The sequence below is a fragment of the Aulonocara sp. 'chitande type north' Nkhata Bay genome, linkage group LG23 (genome assembly GCF_057382095.1).
Source record: "Aulonocara sp. 'chitande type north' Nkhata Bay isolate Kocher_YH1m ecotype deep benthic linkage group LG23, A_spYH_male_GT1.1, whole genome shotgun sequence".
NCBI lineage: Eukaryota > Metazoa > Chordata > Actinopteri > Cichliformes > Cichlidae > Aulonocara > Aulonocara sp. 'chitande type north' Nkhata Bay.
Genome location: NC_141365.1, coordinates 36,087,306 through 36,107,737, shown reverse-complemented (window position 1 = coordinate 36,107,737; position 20,432 = coordinate 36,087,306). Strand labels below are relative to the sequence as shown.

Genomic DNA, 20,432 nt, shown 5'->3' with positions numbered 1-20,432 from the left:
ACAATAAAAGACATTTGGACTTTAGTCTGTCTAAAGAGCCAGATGGATGAACCTATCTGTATGGGACCATAGCAATCCAGATTTGTGGCTGCAAAAAAGACAAAAGAAGAAAGAAGTCAATGAGGAAAGACTTCTGTTGGCTTTACTGGCAGATTCACTGTTTTTTCATACATTTTAAATTAAGTCCAAAAACAGTACCAGAAAACAGGATTTACCTGTGATATTATTGGCCAACAACTTGTGACTGACAAGTCATTAGCCAATCAGGCTGCAATCTCACAGTCAAATGTGCCCCTCGTTATCATGTTTGATTTCGAAAGACCAAGATGGCAACAAAAGAAAACATTTGAAGCTATGGGTGATGTCACTGTAGCTCCGTCTGTAATTTAGTGTTATAACTCTTTAAATGTTTCTTGTTGCCCCCTGGTGGGATGTGAAGGTATTGCAAGTGGGTCTTTTACAATAAATATATGTTTTTGTTAAAGGAAAAAAAAGTTTCATTTTGTAGCTTTGTCTAAAATCAATTGTTTATATTCACAAAGAAATAAAAAAGAAAGAAATCATCACATTTGAAAATCCAAACCCTAATTTCTCTGATACTTTGTCCTTAGCAGGAAAGAGCTAAAACTGGAGCATTGGCTGTCGGCTGCCAAAAGTAAATCTTTGAAAGTAGAATCAACCTGAACATGCAGATTGCTATCCATTTGTATCTTGTCTTTCTGTTAAAGAGATGAGACTTGCCTTTCTTAAGGTGTTCTGTGACTGAAGTCTAATAATTAATACCAATAGACCGCATTGATAGAACTATGAACAGTCAACTGATCACTGCGTAAGGCTACCCCTCCTTCAGGCTGGTTCTGCCAGAGGTTTCTTCCTGTTAAAAGGGAGTTTTTCCTTCCCACTGTCACTAAGTGCTTGCTTATAGGGGCTCATGCGATTTTGGGGGTTTCTTTGGAATACTTTAGGGTCTTGACCTTGTGAATAAGCGGCATATAAATGAAACTGTTTAATATATATTATTGTTTGTTAGATGGCGTTATCTTCCTTTCCATTCATGCAGAACGGGCCAGTGTATGCTATGTTTGAGGAGGTAACAAAAGGAACAACAGGGTGCTTTCCTTTAGCATTCAAAGACCAGCCATTATTATAGCTGCGCCATATTATACCGCTCACGGTAATACCGGTACAGTGCTAGGCAATGATAAGAAAATGAATTATCGCGATAGAATATGGGTAGAACGCGCATGCGCATTGATGAAAAAGCACGGCGTAACGGAGAATGAGAATGGGGAAAGCAGATTGTTGAGTGAAACGGATGAACCAGAATTAGACTGTAAAAATGGTGCAACTTAACTGGTTTGGTGTTTGTCCGTCAGATACACAACAAAGCACATTTTTTTGTAGAACATGCAAGCGGCCGTCGTTATTGCCGTAGGCCTATTTGTCGGACTAAGGTGCTCGTAAATCTGGGAGTAATCTGGGTCCTAAACTCCGTCCTTTAAGGTCCCGAAGTCAAACGAACATCAGAAACTGTCTAAATTCTTCCATCTTTAATAAAACGATCAGCGTTGCTGCTTTACCAGGTGTAACTATGATGTTTAACACCCAGGCATCCATGAAAACAGAATTCATTACATTTAACAGAGTTAGAAGTTAGCGGAAGTTAGCTCGCTAGTTTCGCTAGTTACCTAAGCATGATATAGCATGTTCTGACTGAGAGATTTCTGAAAAAATCTAACGTACAGCTCTGCTATCACTTCCAACATAAATGAAGACAGGAAGCTACACAGCAGTGACGTTTGTAGGGTTACTGAAGTAGGGCTAGCTGGTATATAATGATGTGCTACGTGACTGCTAGCGACATAGCTATGTTAGCATAACATAAACAGAAAAGCTGGAGGATGAACGCTAACACTTTTCCACTCGATAAAAGTTAACGTGAAGGTTCCTGATGGTTAGAGACAAATGCAATCGCATGCTAGGATGCTGTAAACAGGCCAAACTTCAGTCAGGAGAACAACTGAGATAATCCATCCACAATATGAGGTTAGTCATTAATATACTGCAACAACATGGGAATAGAGCAGCTGTGATAGAATACAGCATTAACGAATCAATGGTACAGAAGTGGAGGAAGCAAGAAGAATGAGTTGAATAAAGTTTGATTTATCTGACTGCTTTGTTTCGCTTAATGTGCCTAATAATCCCGTGCACCTTGTGGTCCGAAAAATACATATTTGACTTTTTTATTTGGCACACTGCAGTTAAATGTAGCAAAGCACCTCTTTTTAACTTCAGTGGATATTATACATGGTTATGCTCAGGATATGTCAGCCCATTTCTACTGGAAATGCCTTTTGGTTAAACTTTCAGCAAGGAATTTGCATTTGCACTGTTAAATGTTTATATAGCTTTAATGCACATAAAAAAACAGCTGCTTGTTTAAGTGAAATAAATGGATGGTGTTTTTTTTTTTTTTTGCGCTAGTGAAGTTGTGGAGTTGTATTTTGTCTCGCAGAAATTATATCGTCAGTTATATCGTTATCGCAAATTTTCAAATATATATCGTGATATATATTTTTGGCCATATCGCCCTGCTCTAGCTGCCATGCAAAAACACCTTCAGGAATAAAATTCACTATTTGACTGCAGTTGGTGAGTCACATAGACAAACAGGAAGACACAGACAGAGAAAAACAGAAGGCAGATCCAAAACAATAAAGAGTAAAATAAAATCTCAGGAGCATTACAGTTGTATAAATCATTTTAGTAACAGCAAATAATCTGATATTGGTTGTTGTAGAAAGCAGCACCTCCCACACATACAGAACACACAGCAATGCGATTTTGATTTGTATCTTTTTAAATTCTAACTGCATCTTTCACCCTTTACATGAGTTTCTGTACCACATAGCATTCTTTACCTTTGGTGCAGTAAGATAAAACCCTTGTGTTTCTTTTCATTTTGTTGCTTTCGCTCTGACAGCCTTTCAGTGGCTGAGTAATGACACACAGGTGAAGGTGATGGCCTTATGACAACCCCCCCCCCCCCCCCCCACCCACCCCCACCCACCCAACTGTGTGACTGCACCTACAACAGAAAACACTCAGGATTAAAGTGGACGGGTTCCTTTTAAATTGGAGTGGCATCTGGGTTTATGAGTCCTCAAGCTCTGACATGAGCTTTTTTTCTGTCTTGAAGATCAAATTTCACCTGTGCATCTAGTATTTCGAGCTAGAGCTGGCCTAATGGCAAGGAACCACCTTGAGTGTTTGTTTTCAGACATTTTGTGGAGCTGATGCACAGCTGCTGCTATTTCAGGACAGTTCAGGTCCCGTCATGGAGGCAAATAAATTCAATAAACAGCATTTCCCAAAATGACTAGGGTGTAAGACTCTGGCATTTCATTCCTTTGTCTTGACTGGCAAATTTCGGTTAGTTCCCTGGGTATGCTGTGATGTCTGCTTGTGCAAATACTCAGAAGGGAGCCACTTTTCAGACAGCCCACTTCCATTTTTAATTTATGGGAGGAATAATTGTAGCAGGATGATTTTGGATGTTGTAGAGGTTAATAACAGTGTGATCATGAACTTCTAAATTGAGCCATAAATATGCCTGTTATCAACAGGGGTTCAAGATTAAAATGCACTGCTGTGAAACACCAAGTTTATACCTGCACTAATCAATATTTTAATATCAACAAAAGACTTAATGATTATCTCTAATGTGAAAGAGGTCACTTGTGGTGACACACCCACAGGAATTAGCAGCCGATGTGGCTGTTTCCATCAACTCTACAAAGTATTTCAGTAGCAGTTAAAGGGGAGTTCAAAAAATCATTTTGTAATCTGATACTGGATCTTAAAACAGAAGAAAGCTGTCTTCAGTAGAAGAGGGAACTGAACTAAAATTTTCTGATTGGCTGCATCTCCAAAACAGGTTTGAAAAGCAGGTGGGTGGGGCTTGTGGTAAATTGGTCAGTTGTAATGTAGGGCTTTTCTATTTTTCTTGAGCACTCATAGCGCTTTATACAACATGCCTCATTCACACAAACACACTTGGCCTAAAAGTTTTTGCTTTTAAGAGCTCATTTTATTATTTCTAGCGTTTCTTTCTGTGATGAATTTGAAAAGTCTTGCTTCGTTAGCAGGTTATTAAGTGTCAAAGAGACATATATTTAGGCCATATTCGCCTTGACTGACACATCTCTCTCATCTCCGCCGTGTTCGTTGCTGCTTGTTCTTTTTCACCTCAGCTCCACTCTCACAATTTGGCTTTTCCGACTCCCGACAAGGATGGAAGCAAAAATGCAAATTGAAACTGTACATCATCTGCACTTTGTTCACCTCGGAACAAGACGAGCGAGGCAGCCCCCTTCCTGCTTTGACAAAGGCTCCTCTTTTGTGCTCCACGTCAGGCGTTTAATGATGAATTGTAGCAGCGACAAAGACACAACAACACAAGTCAAAGAAAAAGCCCATTTTCATGACTGTCATTTTTATAGCCCTTATCATTTTGATTTATTAAAGTGACACGTAGAGCATATAACTTGAATTGGATTTAAGTTTTTACCTTACTTGTATGATGTGTCTTTTTAATCACTGCTGCTTTTCCTTAACAGCCTGTGTATTGACTTGTCCAGTGATCTTAGCTGAGAACTGCTGTTTTTAGAAGCTGACATGCCTTGGAGTCCTGACATGTGTGAAAAACCAGACCTGATACTGATGATGAAACATTTGTGCCATTTTCAGGGATTTTACACATCAACCAAGCAACCAAGTGTGAACCTGTACTATCTGGGTGGAAGCCAGTGCTCTTATACTGTAGTGCATAATGTGATATTAGCAGTGATGAATCCAGTGCACTCAGACCATGTGCTTCATGGGCCGAGAAATGAAGCATCCAAAGCAGTTTACTGCCTTGAATATCTTTGTCTAAGTGCTTCTGTCCCTCTGCACTTGTCTTACTCTTCAGGATGACCATCAACGCAGAGTGCCAGCTGCAGCTCCATAATTTCCCAATGGATGAACACTCCTGTCCTCTCGTCTTCTCTAGCTGTGAGTATTGGGATTAGCATGCACACAGACACGGAAAACACACATAAATATGCAGATACTCGTGCCTATACACCTCTAGGGCAAGACTTTGAAAGCAGGCGGGAAACGTCCTGGAGAAAAAATGGAAACCAAATAGAAAGTGAACTAAAGGCTAAGTGAAAAAGTGCTATCAGTCAATCAAACTTTATTTGTATAGCATCTTTTGTGTGGGCTAGTGCAGTTCAAAGTGCCTTACAGATGACTGAAAGTATGAAAACAGTAAAGAAACATATTAAGGACTTATTTAGGTATTAAAATCACTGGAGCATTTGAGCATCATTCAGTGATGAGTGTCAGGGCTGGGACTTTTTTTCCCTCCCAAACTATGAATTTGAGTTCATGTAATGATAATCCCCCACACACAATAACTAAGAAGTGAGAAAAGAGAAAGCAGCTTTTTGGATAATACACTTTGCATATTAATCATCAAGGAACTGACCTAACAGTAGGGGTGGGAGAAAAAATCGATACTGTGTAGTATCGTGATATTTTGTTTGCTAATAATGTATCGATACAGGGACAGCAGAAATCGATATTTTGTTACAAACAATTTTTTCGTGGACTGGATGGTTGTATTCAGTTAAAATGGTAAATGGTAAATGGCCTGCATTTGTATAGCGCTTTTCTAGTCCCTAAGGACCCCAAAGCGCTTCACACTACATTCAGTCATTCACCCATTCACACACTGAACTTAACATTCCAGTTACGGTAAGTTGGACTAGAATGTAATACAAACCGTTCAGTTTGTCAACAATAAAACTGACTGAAATGAGAGAAAGACTGAGTGTGAGACTTTGATATTAGATAAAATGAATATTGATAAAGTTTACCTTTATGTACAGAATTTGAATATTGCAAAATATTTTAAAAAATTGCAATAATATCGTATCGTGCGTTAAGTATTGTGATAATATCGTATCGTGAGTTGTATGGTGATTCCCACCTCTACCTAACAGCCCATTGTTCATTCAGTGACGCTAGTTTCAGTCATTGTGCAAATGTACTGTTTATAAGGTTGGGGAGACCTGCAGTCAGCTGAGACCTAAGAAGTCACTTGGATGAGTGAAACGTATGTCCCACTGAAAACGCTACTTCCAGATGAACAAAATAAACTTTTTGGGTGAAAGCAACTACTTTCAGCTACCCCCTTATTTATGAGTGTCACCGCATATGGCTTCTTTACATTGTTAAATCCAGAATCTAATTTAAAATCATTACCCTCTGTAACACTGGTGGTGCAATACTAGACCTGTTAGTGCTACTTCTTGCCTTCTTTGCATGTAGTGCAGGCAGTATAGTTACCTTTAACCACAGTACGAGGACAGAAGGGAAATATGGACCAGATCAGACAGGTTCTAGATTCGTAGGAGCCAAGGGTGTATGATAACAGAAGACTTGTACACAGTAGGTGTAGAAAACACAATTGCATTTATTAGCAATTATTAAAGTTGTGCACATTTAACAAAAGTAGAGCGCTCTTCTTGAAAACAAAATAAAATAAAATAAACCCCACAAATGGTTGACCCAAGGATATATTGTCTTTTGTGTCTTTTCTAAAGTCAATTTCAGTCTTTCAATGTTCAATAGTCACTCAGTGTGTTTGTAACCAGTCGGGTTACAATCTACCAGTTCATCCGGCTCTTTGGGCTGGGCTCGCCATCCAGTACTGGAAAAGGGATCCTCGATTCTTCTCAGGTCCTCAAAACCAATCCAATCCAAATAAGCAAAGGAAAAAACCTGACCATGCGAAGCAACAAATGCTACACGGGGCTTCACAGTGCTCACGTTGGCTCACGGCCTCTGGAATACAGTATCACTCTTATTATTCTTGCCGAAAAAAGGACTTTCTCTATCCAGCTAGCTTCTTCGCCACACGGGTAAACTGATCTTTCACCGTCTGTGTCTCTGGCGTATCTGACTGGCACATGAAGGCACACACAGGTGTCTGAGCAGCGCACAGACTGGGGGAGGGTCAGACCGGCCAATGATTGGTCACTCAGTGGATCTGACAAACACACTCTAAAGGACTAAGTCCTGCCCCCACACCATTTATACATTACATATACATATGTACATATTAATTAAACTTATGTTTACATGCTTTTTATCAGTATTTATTATAATTAACTTTGTTTTTATCAATATTTATTTATACTTTTAATCCCGTTTTTAACACTGGGTTACACTTCACATACAAGGTCTTAAGTAACGAGGCCCCACTTTATTATAAAGAGGTTTCTTACTGTTAAAGAGGAGTTTTTCCTTCCCACTGTTGCTAAGTGTTTGCTCATAAGGCAGGAGTGTCCAACTCCAGGCCTCAAGGGCTGGTGACCTGCAAGATTTCGATATGACCCTTGGTCAACACACCTGAATCAAATGATTAGTTCATTACCAGGCCTGGAGTTGGACACCCCTGTCATGAGGGATTGTTGGAGTTTTTTCTGTGTTATTGTAGAGCCTTTACCTTGCAATATAAAGGGCCTTGAGGCGACTGTATAAATAAAATTGAATTGATTCACAGTGGGTAGTTCCATGTGTTTGATTTGGCAGATCCCCTTACACAACCCTAAAGGGATTTGTGTCTCTTTCCAGGATCAAACCAGGGATTTTTTGCTTGTTAGGTGAATGTGTAAACCACCACACTATGAAACCATGTACAACATTGTTTGAATGTGCAAAAAGTTTCCACAGTCAAATCATAGTGAAAGTCACCTTAGTTACTGAAGTCTAGGAGTTATAAAATACATAAATGGATTTAGAAGTCCTACATCCACACTTAAGCAAGTTACTTCAGCAAATGGATGGGTACACCCAAAGTATCTTTCTACTCAATTTTGAGCACTCAAAAAGCTCAAAGAGAGTCTCATTCACCCAGTCACACACATGCAGTGCTTTTATCTAAGCACTTTTATATCTAACTTTCACACTCAAATCAATGTATCAGCAATTCAGGTTTAAATATCTTATTCAAGGATACTTTCACACAAGGACAAGAAGCACTGGGGGTCGCTCCACCAACCTTCCAACTGGTAGATGACCCGCACTATCACCTGAGCCATAGCCGCCCCAAACAAACTAAAGGTGTTAGGTTGTTAGACTGAATCTTATCTGGAATCAAGTAACCAAAAGAACAGCAGAGTAGATCCTGAGTGTCTGTATGTTGATTCAACAGGGATAATATTAAATTAAAGTTGACACCTAAGAACTTCATGCATTATTTGTATCTCCACCATAAACTGATGCAGGAAAAGTACAAAGTGGATGATAGAATGTAAAACGTTAAAGTCCTGACCCTCAAAATATCCTTGTGTCTAAACCCAACCAAGTAGTTTTTAATAACTAAGCTTAACAGCAAGTGAAAGTAGAAGACAAATGAGAAAATTGTTAGAAAGTGTAAAATTGTTAGAAAGTGACAAAATACAGTGGTGTCTGCAAGATGCAAAGAGGATATCCTGCCTTGGAAACTGTTATCTCTCAGCAGTCGATATTACTGCATCTGGTGTGTCAGAGCGACGTTGCCAAAGAACACCTTGTGTGTAATATGGAGACAAAAGATGCATCTGGCAAAAAAAACAGCATTTTTTTTACCCATCACGATGAAAACTTGTTGGCCAGCCAGCTCAAATCTTGATGTGGTCCAGTATTTGAAAGTGAGCTGTTGCTTCCACATTGTTAGAATACAAATAGCAGTTGATTGCTGAATATTTAGTAGCAAGGAAATTACAATACTGGATTTGTTGGATAAATGGCATCCTATCACGGTACCACGCTGGAAAACACTAAATGCCTGAGAGTGACCCATTCTTTAACAGATGTTTGTAGAAGTAGTTTGCATGCCTAGGTGCTTTATTTTATACACCTGTGCAAGTGACTGGAACACCTGAATTCATTGATTTGGACAGTGAGTGATTACTTTTTACAGTGTAGTGGATGTTTTCATGAGATGATCATATTAGGGATATCGGTTTTCAGTGGTATCAAATAAGGGAAAACATGTCTGAAATGGATTTATTGAGCACAGGCTTGTACAAATCATATGTTCAAGGTTGCTTTTCAGGGTTTCAAAGCGTTTTACAACGTCATGAAAAAAATTATCATTGTTGGCAGCTTCAGCCACATGGCACTGGACCTGCTGTACGCCATTTAAAATCTGGAAATATACAACTGACCATCAGAAACCAGATAAAAGAAAAGAAAATGTGATAGTAGTATCCATTGGTCCACAGTTGTAACATGTAAAACAAATTTTTATTTGCGTTTCTCTCACAATACCCCTCACAGACAAAAGCACCTCGTGTCCCTACCACCCTGCCCACCCGCCAAGCTGAAAAGCACTAAACACCTGAAAATGCAAATGCAAGGGAGGAGGTGCAGATTTTCTGGCACAATATCTCCATGCAGTCCCTTAGTAAACAAGGACAAACCCAGTTTTATTGTTTAGTGGCTGAAAAAGGGGGGCTGCTAATCCTCAGCAAATATCCTCTTTTTTAATTCAGTGGTCTGTTTGCAGTGAAGCTGCTCTGCTGCTCGAGTTACAGTCTTCCAGGGTTGCATTATTTCTAGAGTATGTTATTTTTAAAAGTATTTTTTTAAATTATATACAATTTGAACCATAATTCAAAGTAAAACAAGAGTCTTCAGTAATGTTATAAAGCTGTTTAAAATCCCAGAATATTGCCATAAGCTCTATCGCTCTATCTATCTATCTATCTATCTATCTATCTATCTATCTATCTATCTATCTATCTATCTATCTGTCTGTCTGTCTGTCTGTCTGTCTATACACGTGTATATATCTATACATGTGTATAGATATATACACATAAAAATAACGTACCAATTAGTAATTGGATGAAATGAATGCAATGATGATAGTGTAGCAGTATAAGTACAGCTGTTGACTTAAATTAATCGGTGGGGCAGTGAAACACAGCTCCCGGACTAGACCAGTACAAAATCAAAAACTACTCAGGATGTTGGAAGCAGTCGAGATGTGCAGGAGACCTTGAAGTGGATATTGACCAGAGCTCTACGTATTCCATATGGACAAAATTATTCGCCTATTACAAAGTGGAAGCACTGTATTACTGCAAAGCAAACCACAAAGACACAGCCATGAAAGTAACGTAAAAGTTGCCAACACTCTGCTGACTCAGTAATTGCAGAGTTCTGCCATCCTGTGGCATTAACATCAGCTCAAAAACATCATAGTTATGTAATTTTCTGGCACAATATCTCGATGCAGTCCATGCAGGTGTTTGTTATTTTGAATCACAAAAGTCATTATTTTGGAAGGAAACCTTTGAAACAAGATTTAGAATTAATTAGGTAAAAATACTAAATCTTTTTTTTTTTATCTCAATCGAGCGAAGGAACACTTTTTCCAGATTTTTTGACTGTTCCTTTACATAGTCAGAAACTCCCCAAATATCATAAAAGAAAATCAAGTCAATAAAAGCAATGCAAGAAGCTCTTTTGCTGCCATGAAATTAGTCTCCCCTGCATCTCATTAGCAAGCCCATCATCGAAAAGATAAAAATCACATTCGATTATGTTTGACAGGTCATTCTGTTGGCCCAGAAATCTTTCTCTGATTTATTTTACATAATAATCATTACCCAGTGCAGCTACAAATGGCAGTATTTGTCAGCGCCCATTATTAAACCTCCACCCAGCATTGAGTTCAGATAATCCAATTCCATTTTCCAACATATATAGAATTTGTTCAGTGTGTGATGAAACAGTACTGCAGTTACTGAAAGAGCTATTGACCGTAAATTGGCTTCCATTATGTCTCTTCTCTTAGTGAAAGGTTTCACAGTAAATAACCCTTTTTTCCAAGGTCCATGTGGTTGGACATTTATCCTCCATCAAAGAGAACGACATCTGTCAGCAACATCAGGCAAACCCATCTGAGTTGAATTTCAGGAAATTTGGTGAACAGGTAAACCTCGACTAAAGGATGCTGTGGTAGTGTCCCCAACAGTGTCACCAGCAAAGCACCCCCACACCATCACACCTCCTCCGCCATGCTTCACGGTGGGAACCATGCATGTAGAGAGACCATCCGTTCACCTTTTCTGTGTCTCAAAAAGACACGGCGAGTGGAAGACCAACAATCTAAAATCTGGACTCATCAGACCAAAGCACAGATTTCCACTGGTCTAATGTCCATTCCTCGTGTTTCTTGGCCCAAACACTCTTCTGCTTGTTGCTTTTCTTGGTCGTGATTTCTTAGCAGCTATTTGACCATAAAGGCCTGATTCGCGCAGTCTTCTCAAAACAGTTGATGTAGAGATGTTTCAGCAGCAGAGGTGACTCTTGGTCTTCCTTTCCTGGGGCGGTCCTCATGTGAGCCAGTTTTGTCACAATGCTTTATGGTTTTGGGGTCTGCACTTGAGGACACAGTCAAAGTTTTAGTAATTTTCAGAACTGACTGACTGACCTTCAGCTCTTAAAGTATCGATGGACGGTTGTTTCTCTGTACTTAGCAGATTGGTTCTTGCCATAATATGAATTCTAACAGTTTTCAAATAGGGCTGTCAGCTGTGTACCAACCTGACTTCTGCACAACACAACTGATGGTCCCAACCCCATTAAGACAGCAGGAAACTCCACAAATAAACCCTGACAAGACACACCTGTGAAGTGAAAACCATTTCAGGTGACTGCATCATGAAACTCAATGAGAGAAGGCCAAGGGTTTGCAGCCCTGTCAACAAAGCAAAGGGTGGCTACTTTGAGGAATCTAAAATATAAGACACATTCAGAGTTATTTATCATTTCTTTCTTTGCTACATAATTCCATGTATCTTGTTTCATATATTTGATGCCTTCAGTATGTAACTACAATATAGAAAGTAGTAATAACAATGAAAAAACATGAAATGAGAAAGTGTGCCCAAACCTTTGACTGGTAGTGTATATAGGACCAATTTACAACAACAGTCAGGTGCTTAATATTGTAAGGTAAAGACAATAATACAACAATACAGAGAAAAACCTACAATGAGACAACCCTCTATGACCAGGCAATTTGGCAAAGGTGGGAAGGAAAAACAGTTTTAATTTAGCCACTGAAGCTGAATTACCCCTGCACAACCCCTGTGTAAACAAATGGAACATTGGCTTAAAGGGAGGGGGAATAGAATAGTGTAAGATAAAGGTTATTTTGAACTATGAATCTCCTGTTCATTTCTTACAGTTTATCTGTGACTCACCTCTAGAATAAAAATTTGTGGCTGGGAATTAGCACGATAGGTTCCCTTTATGGAGCAACAGAAACTACATTTGTATCTGTCATAGAATGAATTTCAAGAAATTCTTATTTTATATTTATTTATTTGAATGTCCCCTATTCTGGAGACAGCATCCATCTCTGCACATGTGTTTTTGATAACCTGTTTATCCATTTCAAGGCTCCAAAAAAGCCAATTTCCATCAGTCTTAACGGTGCAGTACAACTGAGCAGCAAGTGTTTCTCTCAGGTCGTCTCCTTCTGTTACGCATAGATGAGTTGCCAGCCTATAAGTGGCATATTCCACGGCAGATGGTCCACGATATGAAGCGCTGCTGTAGGGGAGCAGGAGGATAGACAGAGAGAGAGAGGGCCAGAACCAGTCATTGAACACTAGAATGACATCTGAAAATGAAGCCATAATTGTCCCTCATTTTTCAGCTCTGTCCAATCACGTGCAGCCTTCTAGTGTGCAGTAACATCCAACTACATTTCTGTGTTACCACTCAAGGCACGCAGCAGCTGATGTGTTATAATACCGTCAAAGTCTAATGTTCAAGGCTTTTAAAATGTTCTCTCTTCATCATGAAGCAAATTAGAAACCTCCCCATTACGGCTGCAATCAGTTTCATATATTGAGATGGAACATAATATTCTTGATGGATGCGTTCATGGCCTCACTAATTTCACTTATTAATTCAGAGTATTTTTCGATAGCAGCTGTATTCCTGACAGGCATTATGCAAGCAATCCGACACCGTGAAAACATGTTTTGAATTAGTGGCTTCACCTTGTTTCAAAGATGCTTTTAAGCTGCTCTATCTTTCTTTGTTACTCTAGTCTCTTTATGGTAGTGATTTCTGTTAAATGGCGATCTCAGTATAAAAGGTAGCAAACGATAAAACTAACAAGCCATCATTACAGGCACTTTGCACTCATGCAGCTCTCCACATCAGAGCTGTGCTTCAATCATTTTCTTTAAAAATACCTAGTGTGGTGCAACATATGGAGGATATTTACATTTCAAAAGCATGCATCATTAAATATGAGAAATGGAATATGTGTCACAAAATGCTGGCCATGAATAAGAGTCAGAAAAAACATGTTACATATTCAGTGCCAGGTTTAAGTAACCTTACAAAGTCTGCACTGTAAATTAAAACAAGACCTCCTGTGAGAGGCCACATAGTGCTTCAGGCTAAATGGTAATGCATTTTCTATAGCTGTGTTATCGCTGTAACATTTGACAATCAGCACTTCAAAGAAATGATGGGGATTTAATTAGTTTGCGGGCATTTGTCGTGGCACAACTTTAACATATTTAAGAGGCCAGTCACTGAACTTACTACCATTTATTGCTATTGCCATTGACCGGCGGAGCCTGGTTCTGCCTGAGAGGTTCTTTCCTGCTAAAAGGGAGTTTTTTCCTTCCCACTGTCACTGTCACCAAGTACTTGCTTGGGCTGATTGTTGGTTTTTGTCTCCATTATCGTGGGGTCTTTACCTTACAATAAGAAGAACGTTGAGATGATTGTTATTGTGAATTGAGGAGAACATGACTGTCTGTAATAAGCTGTATGAAATCCAGTATTTTTGAGGGCATTTTGTTCAAAAACACAAAGGTCAGCTGCATAGTGGAAGAGAAAAAAGAGTAAAGCTTCAAATCATTTTGATTCTGTGGACAATGATTGCATGCTTCACTTCTAACAGAACCCTTTGATTCCATAAAATGTTGAACTTACATTGGCATGGCAGAAGAGCTGTGAATTCCTCTTGGCTCGAGTATTTCATCCACTAATTGTTCAGATATTTTGGTAAAAGCCAAAAAGTGTCAATCTGACAGTGGTGTTACATATAAAGTCAAGAAACTTTCCAAATTCCAAAGCATTTATCCTCTGGGTTCCAGTTTTTTCGAGATATTTCAGTCTTGACAAGGGGTGTAGGACCTTCACTGACCAACAAACTGACATTGCCATCCCTAAAGCTGTCCTGCTAGTGTGTAACAATCAAGAAACATCAGTGTATCTCAGTGCTGTTGAAACAGACTAGTCATGCATTAAAAGATGCAATCAGCAGTCCTCACTCCATCATGCTCAAAAAAAGAAAGCACAAGACCTCCATCATGGCTGCCACAGGGGTTTTTACAGTACTTGAAACCCCCACAAAGGTTCATGTTCAGTCGTGGCTGAGCATTCATGTCGCTCAGGTTTTGTGTTCTTGTTTTCATTTTGAAAAGCTCATCTAAAATGTCAAACCTTTGGGTGTCACTGTGACGAACAAGGGATGCAATCCAGTGCTTAGAGTTTAAGCATATTCCCAAAGCAGCTGACGCTGGAAATGAACCTCGACTGACCTTCTGTACAATGTGCTTGCAGGCTCTTTCTTTTCTTTTCCTTCGCTTTTTCAGTCAGCTAATCGTTACTAAGCACAGTAAACTCTTACTTTTGGACAGAAAGTCCTTTCTTCTTAAAATAACTTGGTCTATTTATATGTATATATGTGTATACTGAACTTCTTAATCCTTTAAGTGGTTGTGATTCAGGACCACGGGCTTGTTGAAAAAGAGGAATAATGTCTTCTATTAGCTTGCATTATATAAAAAAGCTAGAAGAAATCAAATTTAATTAACTGGCTTTGTTTAGAGGGATGTGGCAGAAGAAGGCCTCTCTTGTCTTCTTTGTTTGGAGAGTTGGAAGGGAGAATATTAGAATCAAGGCCAGAGACAGCTGTAATTTATAAGATTGTGAAAGAACATGTGGCTTCAGGGGGCTTTTAAAAGCATGAAGGCTCTTGTAGCTATGGAGATACACTGGCAACACAATGCCTGTCTGCAGAAAAGATAACTGTAAAACACACACCAAGAGAAATATGATGGCAATAATATTTGCCAACTACATCCCTCTTGCATCATGGTGATTGCTCCTCTTGGTTATAGATGGCTATCCTCTAAATTAGACCATTTACATAATTAGTCTGGTTGCCAGTACAGGGCACGACAAGCCTTGCCACTTGCTCATTACTGCTGTCACTCATTTTTGCATGTCAAACTGGTTCAACTTGTCAATTGAGCTCAGCTTTTTTTCTTTTACTTACAAGGAGACACCAGTGTTGTTGATGTATTAGCTTTCAAGAAAATTCAATTCCCAATGTGCTTGCTAGTGCTTGTGTCTAATGTCTACCCCCGAGCAATACCCTGCATGTGAAACTGTGCCATTTTAAGGTTGAACATCTCCAGAATTAGTACAGAACATAGTTGCTCCAGCTTTAAAGCCTTTTGAGCAGGCCATTCTCCTTGTAAGCACTCCATGGAAAAAGCACTTTTACATGTCACTGAAGTGGAACAATGGGCTTGTAACAGAAACACATATCTGACAACATGCTACATTAAAAGAAAAATCGATTTTTATTAAGAAAAAGGCAAGCCACTTCTATTATCTTTTTCTTTAAAAGTAGCCTAGAGGCTGTCTTTTTACCATTACCCTTTAACATGTACCAGGTCCCCAGTTGCCTCTTTTGAGTTTTGAAAGAAACTAATAGATAGAAACAGTCAGTCAAAATCTAGTAAGATGTGTGGCTACATAAAGAATGGTGTCTGGGTCCAGATCCAGACTGCTGGCCACCTATTGGTGAGGGCATAGAACAGAATTTATAATGGTCTCTAACAAAATAATGCCACACTTCTTAATTATTTTAAACAACTCACAATATAAAACATTTTTCTTTGGACAAGGTGTTTCCCTTAGATTATAAAATGTATTCACTTGGACAGTTTGCATTTTGGAAAACACTTCCCCCAAAAAACACTTTCTGAGAGGCAGACTCACTTTAGCATTCTCTTGAACGACTAGTGTCCCCACAAATTCAAAACCTCCACATCAGTGCCGGTATAAGCAGTAGAATTTAAACAGGAAATAAAAAACCTTCTTTTTAAAGTTTTCTTCAGAAAGTCACGTTTTCAATAGTTTGAAGAAAAAAAAAAAATAACCAAACTCTGAACCGCTATACCTCTGAGCCACTGTATGGATGTATCATTGAAATTATTGTAGAAACACAGCCATACTGCCAACGCCACGATAGGTGCGCGAACAGCTGTAACAAAACAAGAGCTGCAACAGTAGTAAGTTTTCTAATGTAACCAAATTTTCTTTTCTTGTAACGTAACAGCACTACTCTTTAGGCAACAGCAGCTCAACCCAAATATGCTCCAATAGCAAAGTTTGGCAGCAACTTATTTAATTTGAATCAATTTCTCGCTATTATAATAACAATGGAATTTGTTTGGTACCCTAAAAAATACCGGGTTCGTGACTCAAAGCATGCGCTAACCTCATCATCTGCTAGGTTGCCTGTGACCCATGTAAAGTTAGGCTTGGGCTAGGTTCATTTCTACCCATAATATGTAATTTTTACCTATTTGGTATTCCCAAATGACTATCTTATAATGCCCAAATTGCATCTTAGAGAGATGATTTGATAGATGACTTCTGTTTTCTGGAACTGTGTTGTTTACCATGAGACTCAACAACACCCTAGCCCTACCAGTAAACCGTTTACTGGCCATCAGACAGTGTTGGGGAGTAACGGATTACATGTACCGCTGTTGTTCTGGGAATCCATCCTACCTGGCAAACCATCCTACCTGTTGTTTCTGCGCATGCGCACAACACGAAATTAAGTGGCGAACCGTCCTACCTTTGTGAATATCAGCTAGAAAAATACTCTGATGGGTTAAATTAACTGCCAAACCATCCTACCTTTGTGAATGTCACCTACAAGCATACTTAAACAGCTAAAATTAAGTGGCAAATCGTCCTACTTTTGTTAATCTGAGCTAGAAGCATACTTTAACAGCTAAAATTAAGTGGCAAATCATCCTGCCTTTCTTAATAAGAGCTAGAAACATACTCTGACGGGTAAGATTAAGTGCCAAACCATGCTATCTTTGTGAATGTTACCTACAAGCATACTTTAATGGGCAAAGTTAAGTGGCAAACCGTCATACCTACTTAAATTGGTGCTGGAGTTACTCTGTGACAGCAGAAATGTGCATAAACTACTTATGGTAGGACGTTTTGCCAAAGTAGGATGGTTTGTCAGAACACCGTTACGTATTTAAAATACAAAATATGCGTAACTGTATTCCATTACAGTTACCATTTAAAAAGGTGGTATTCAGAAAACAGTTACTTTGCTGAAATAAAGGGATTACATGGTGGTTTTTTCCTGTTTCATATGTTCGGCTATGCCCTCTCTATTTTTGGTTTCCATGCCCCAAACAAAACGCGCATTAAGAGGCTCTAATGCCTGTATCTCAATCTCGCGGCCCATGTCACCCCTACTTGTATGGCGTTATTTTTGTGCCACTATTCTGAGCGCACGTAAAAAAAAATTTGAGCACACGTAAAAACAGATTTGCAGGTGCGTTATAAGGAGAAATTTATTTTGAGCGAAGAAAAGCTAAATTTGAGTGAACAAAACTCATTGCTGCATGCAAAAAAATGTATTTTTGTAATATTCACAAAAATAACGCCATATACTTGCGGCTGCATAATGACGTGAAGAAATATTTTTAAAAAATTATTCACAAAAATGATTTAATATGAAGGCAATAGGCAGAGTGTTATAGGCATCGCCCTAAGAATGTAGCCTCATGGGCAGTGTAGTCCGTGCTGCAGGGAGAATGGACTGCCTTACCCGTTATGTGTCTGTGAGCGAGGGAGGGAGAAAAAGGAGAGTGGAAAAGTACGAGCTGTCACCGAGCAGAAACGGGAGCTGGAAGCATGTAAATATAATAATAACCACTGCAGCCAAAAAGAGTGCCTGACGAGCCCAGTTGTAAGTAAGCTATTAAGACTCGACTGTACAGTTTTTTCGTGTTTTTCTCCGAAACAATAAGTTATGTTGAAACAGCCTTTCAACGCCTCTCTCTGTCTCTCGCTAGCAAAGCTGACCCAGATAACAAATTAAAGCTAGTTTTCAGCTACGAGCCCAACACAGAACCCGACGTATTAGCCAGAGGTCCCTTTACTACGGTTCGGAGCCGCAGACCTGTTTTATATACGCATGAAACAGTTTTCTATATGAGATCGCTGCAAAAAATGCAGCCTTACCTAATGTCCACCCTACTGTTACTCATTTTATATTAAGATTTAAAAATCTAGTCGGTATTGGTATGGCGAGTAACCTTCAGTAAAAGTAATAATTCACATTCATGTAGTTGTAAAAAGCATGATAATATAATAGGTAATCCAAAGTATTCAGAATACGTTACTAACGGAATACGTTACAAAATACATTTTGGGGCATGTATTCTGTAATCTGTAGTGGAATACATTTTAAAAGTAACCTTCCCAACACTGCCATCGGATGTATGTTACTTTAAGAGGTTAAGATGAAAACTACAGTAAATAATTCAAGAGAATTTGTTCACTATGGTTGTGCATAATAGATTTCAAGGAAACAAGTTGTTCAGTTGGTCTGCAGTCCACTCAACTACTAACAAAAACTGGCTGTATATAACATATATAATTTAGGCATAAAATAAAAACTGCATTGTTGCAACAATCTTTTCTGTATTCTTTATTTCAACTTTTATTTCTACCTTTCTCTCCCTTTCATATTCTTTCATTTACACCAAATTCTCCATGTGGTTTCTAGACGGCTACCCACGAGATGAGATTGTGTACAAATGGAAGCGAAACTCAGTGGAGACATCTGATCAGAAATACTGGAGGCTTTACCAGTTTGACTTCATGGGGCTCAGAAACACTACGGATGTCCTCACGACTACGGCTGGTAAGTAAAGTGCTGAGAAAAGTTCAAGGAAAGGTTGAGAACTCTTCACTTCAGTGAGAGAGAACGTGCTGAACTATAGCATTTCATTCATTTTTGACAAATAATAGTAAGAAACTAAAGAAAATAGGCAATAGTGGAGGTCACAGGGCAACTGGAGTTGTCAGGGGTTCACAGTTAAGCTGAAGAACTGTTCAGCCTCTCGTGCTGCTTCACTACCTTGGCGCCTCAAGCTTCGCACACGTTAAGATTAGCACCATGCCCATAAATGTAATCATATAACTACAAGCTCAAAGCTCATAAGTATTCCCCTCGGGTGTAAGGCCAAATAGGTTTTTCCACTGACATTAATCACCAAGATTAAACATTAAAAAGGAAGTTTAATTATTCACTTCTTTCCATCTCCCTTCCCATGCTGTTAGACCTTGTATACTTTGACAATTTAATGTAAGTTTAGGAAAGAAAAAAGTACTGTTGCCCCAACAAGTTCCTATAACTACATGCACATTTGGGACAAGCTCTTAATGTATATTCATTCTTCCACATGACCCTTGGAGATAAAAACTGATACTGACTGGCTTAAAAATGAGGCATAATGAACGACGGATCTATCTCAAAGAACACTTCACACCAATTGTTAACCCCTTTTAACCTTGTTTATGAGTTGCATGTTCCCCGTGGTTTCAGCCATGTGCTCTTTTGTCTTCGGAGAGACGTGCTCAGATCTGCATAATGTGACCGGATTCAGCTTTCTAAGAGCTGAACCTTCATTCATTAATATTTGAGGAAGTAGAGTATGATTAGGAGAGTGATAACAGGGAGTGGCATCAAATTAAGGTGATAATAAGTTGTACTGCTTTATTCTTGTTTTGCAAAATGTAGAAGCATTGTCCTTTTTTGTAGTCATTTTCTTTCCAGTGCTTAAATACAGCGTATAAACTGTATAAAAAGTAAGGAAGCGTATGTTTGGCCGGTTATTTCTTTGTTGGAACAATGCTTCTTGGCAATAAATCTTATATAGTTTGATAAGCATATTTATTTCCCATTAAATTTTGCCACATTTGTAAGAAAAATACAATGCAGAGTTGAGTATGTGGGTTGTGCCCTTGAAAAACCAACCAAATTGTCTCTGTGAGTGCCAAACAGCTTATTGTGCTACTGATTCTTGTTTTGAACTTCAGGTGAAATCAGGTGTGTACCTACAAATAGCGGCATCTGTGAACATGGACCTTGCTATAGTGTTCAGTTGGTGTCTGCTGTAAACATACTACCCTTGACTGATTTGGATAATTTGATTTGTTTCTTC

At 38.9% G+C, this 20,432-nt stretch overlaps 1 protein-coding gene across 1 annotated transcript in view; it reads left to right on the top strand.

Moving 5' to 3' along the window:
* Positions 1 to 20,432, top strand: part of LOC147302344 (gamma-aminobutyric acid receptor subunit gamma-3-like) — a 179,048-nt gene that overhangs the window by 111,919 nt on the left and 46,697 nt on the right. The window contains exons 6-7 of the mRNA XM_086282567.1: positions 4,976 to 5,058; positions 18,992 to 19,129. Coding sequence (XP_086138693.1) covers positions 4,976 to 5,058; positions 18,992 to 19,129 — 221 coding nt within the window. The remainder of the gene's footprint in view (positions 1 to 4,975; positions 5,059 to 18,991; positions 19,130 to 20,432) is intronic.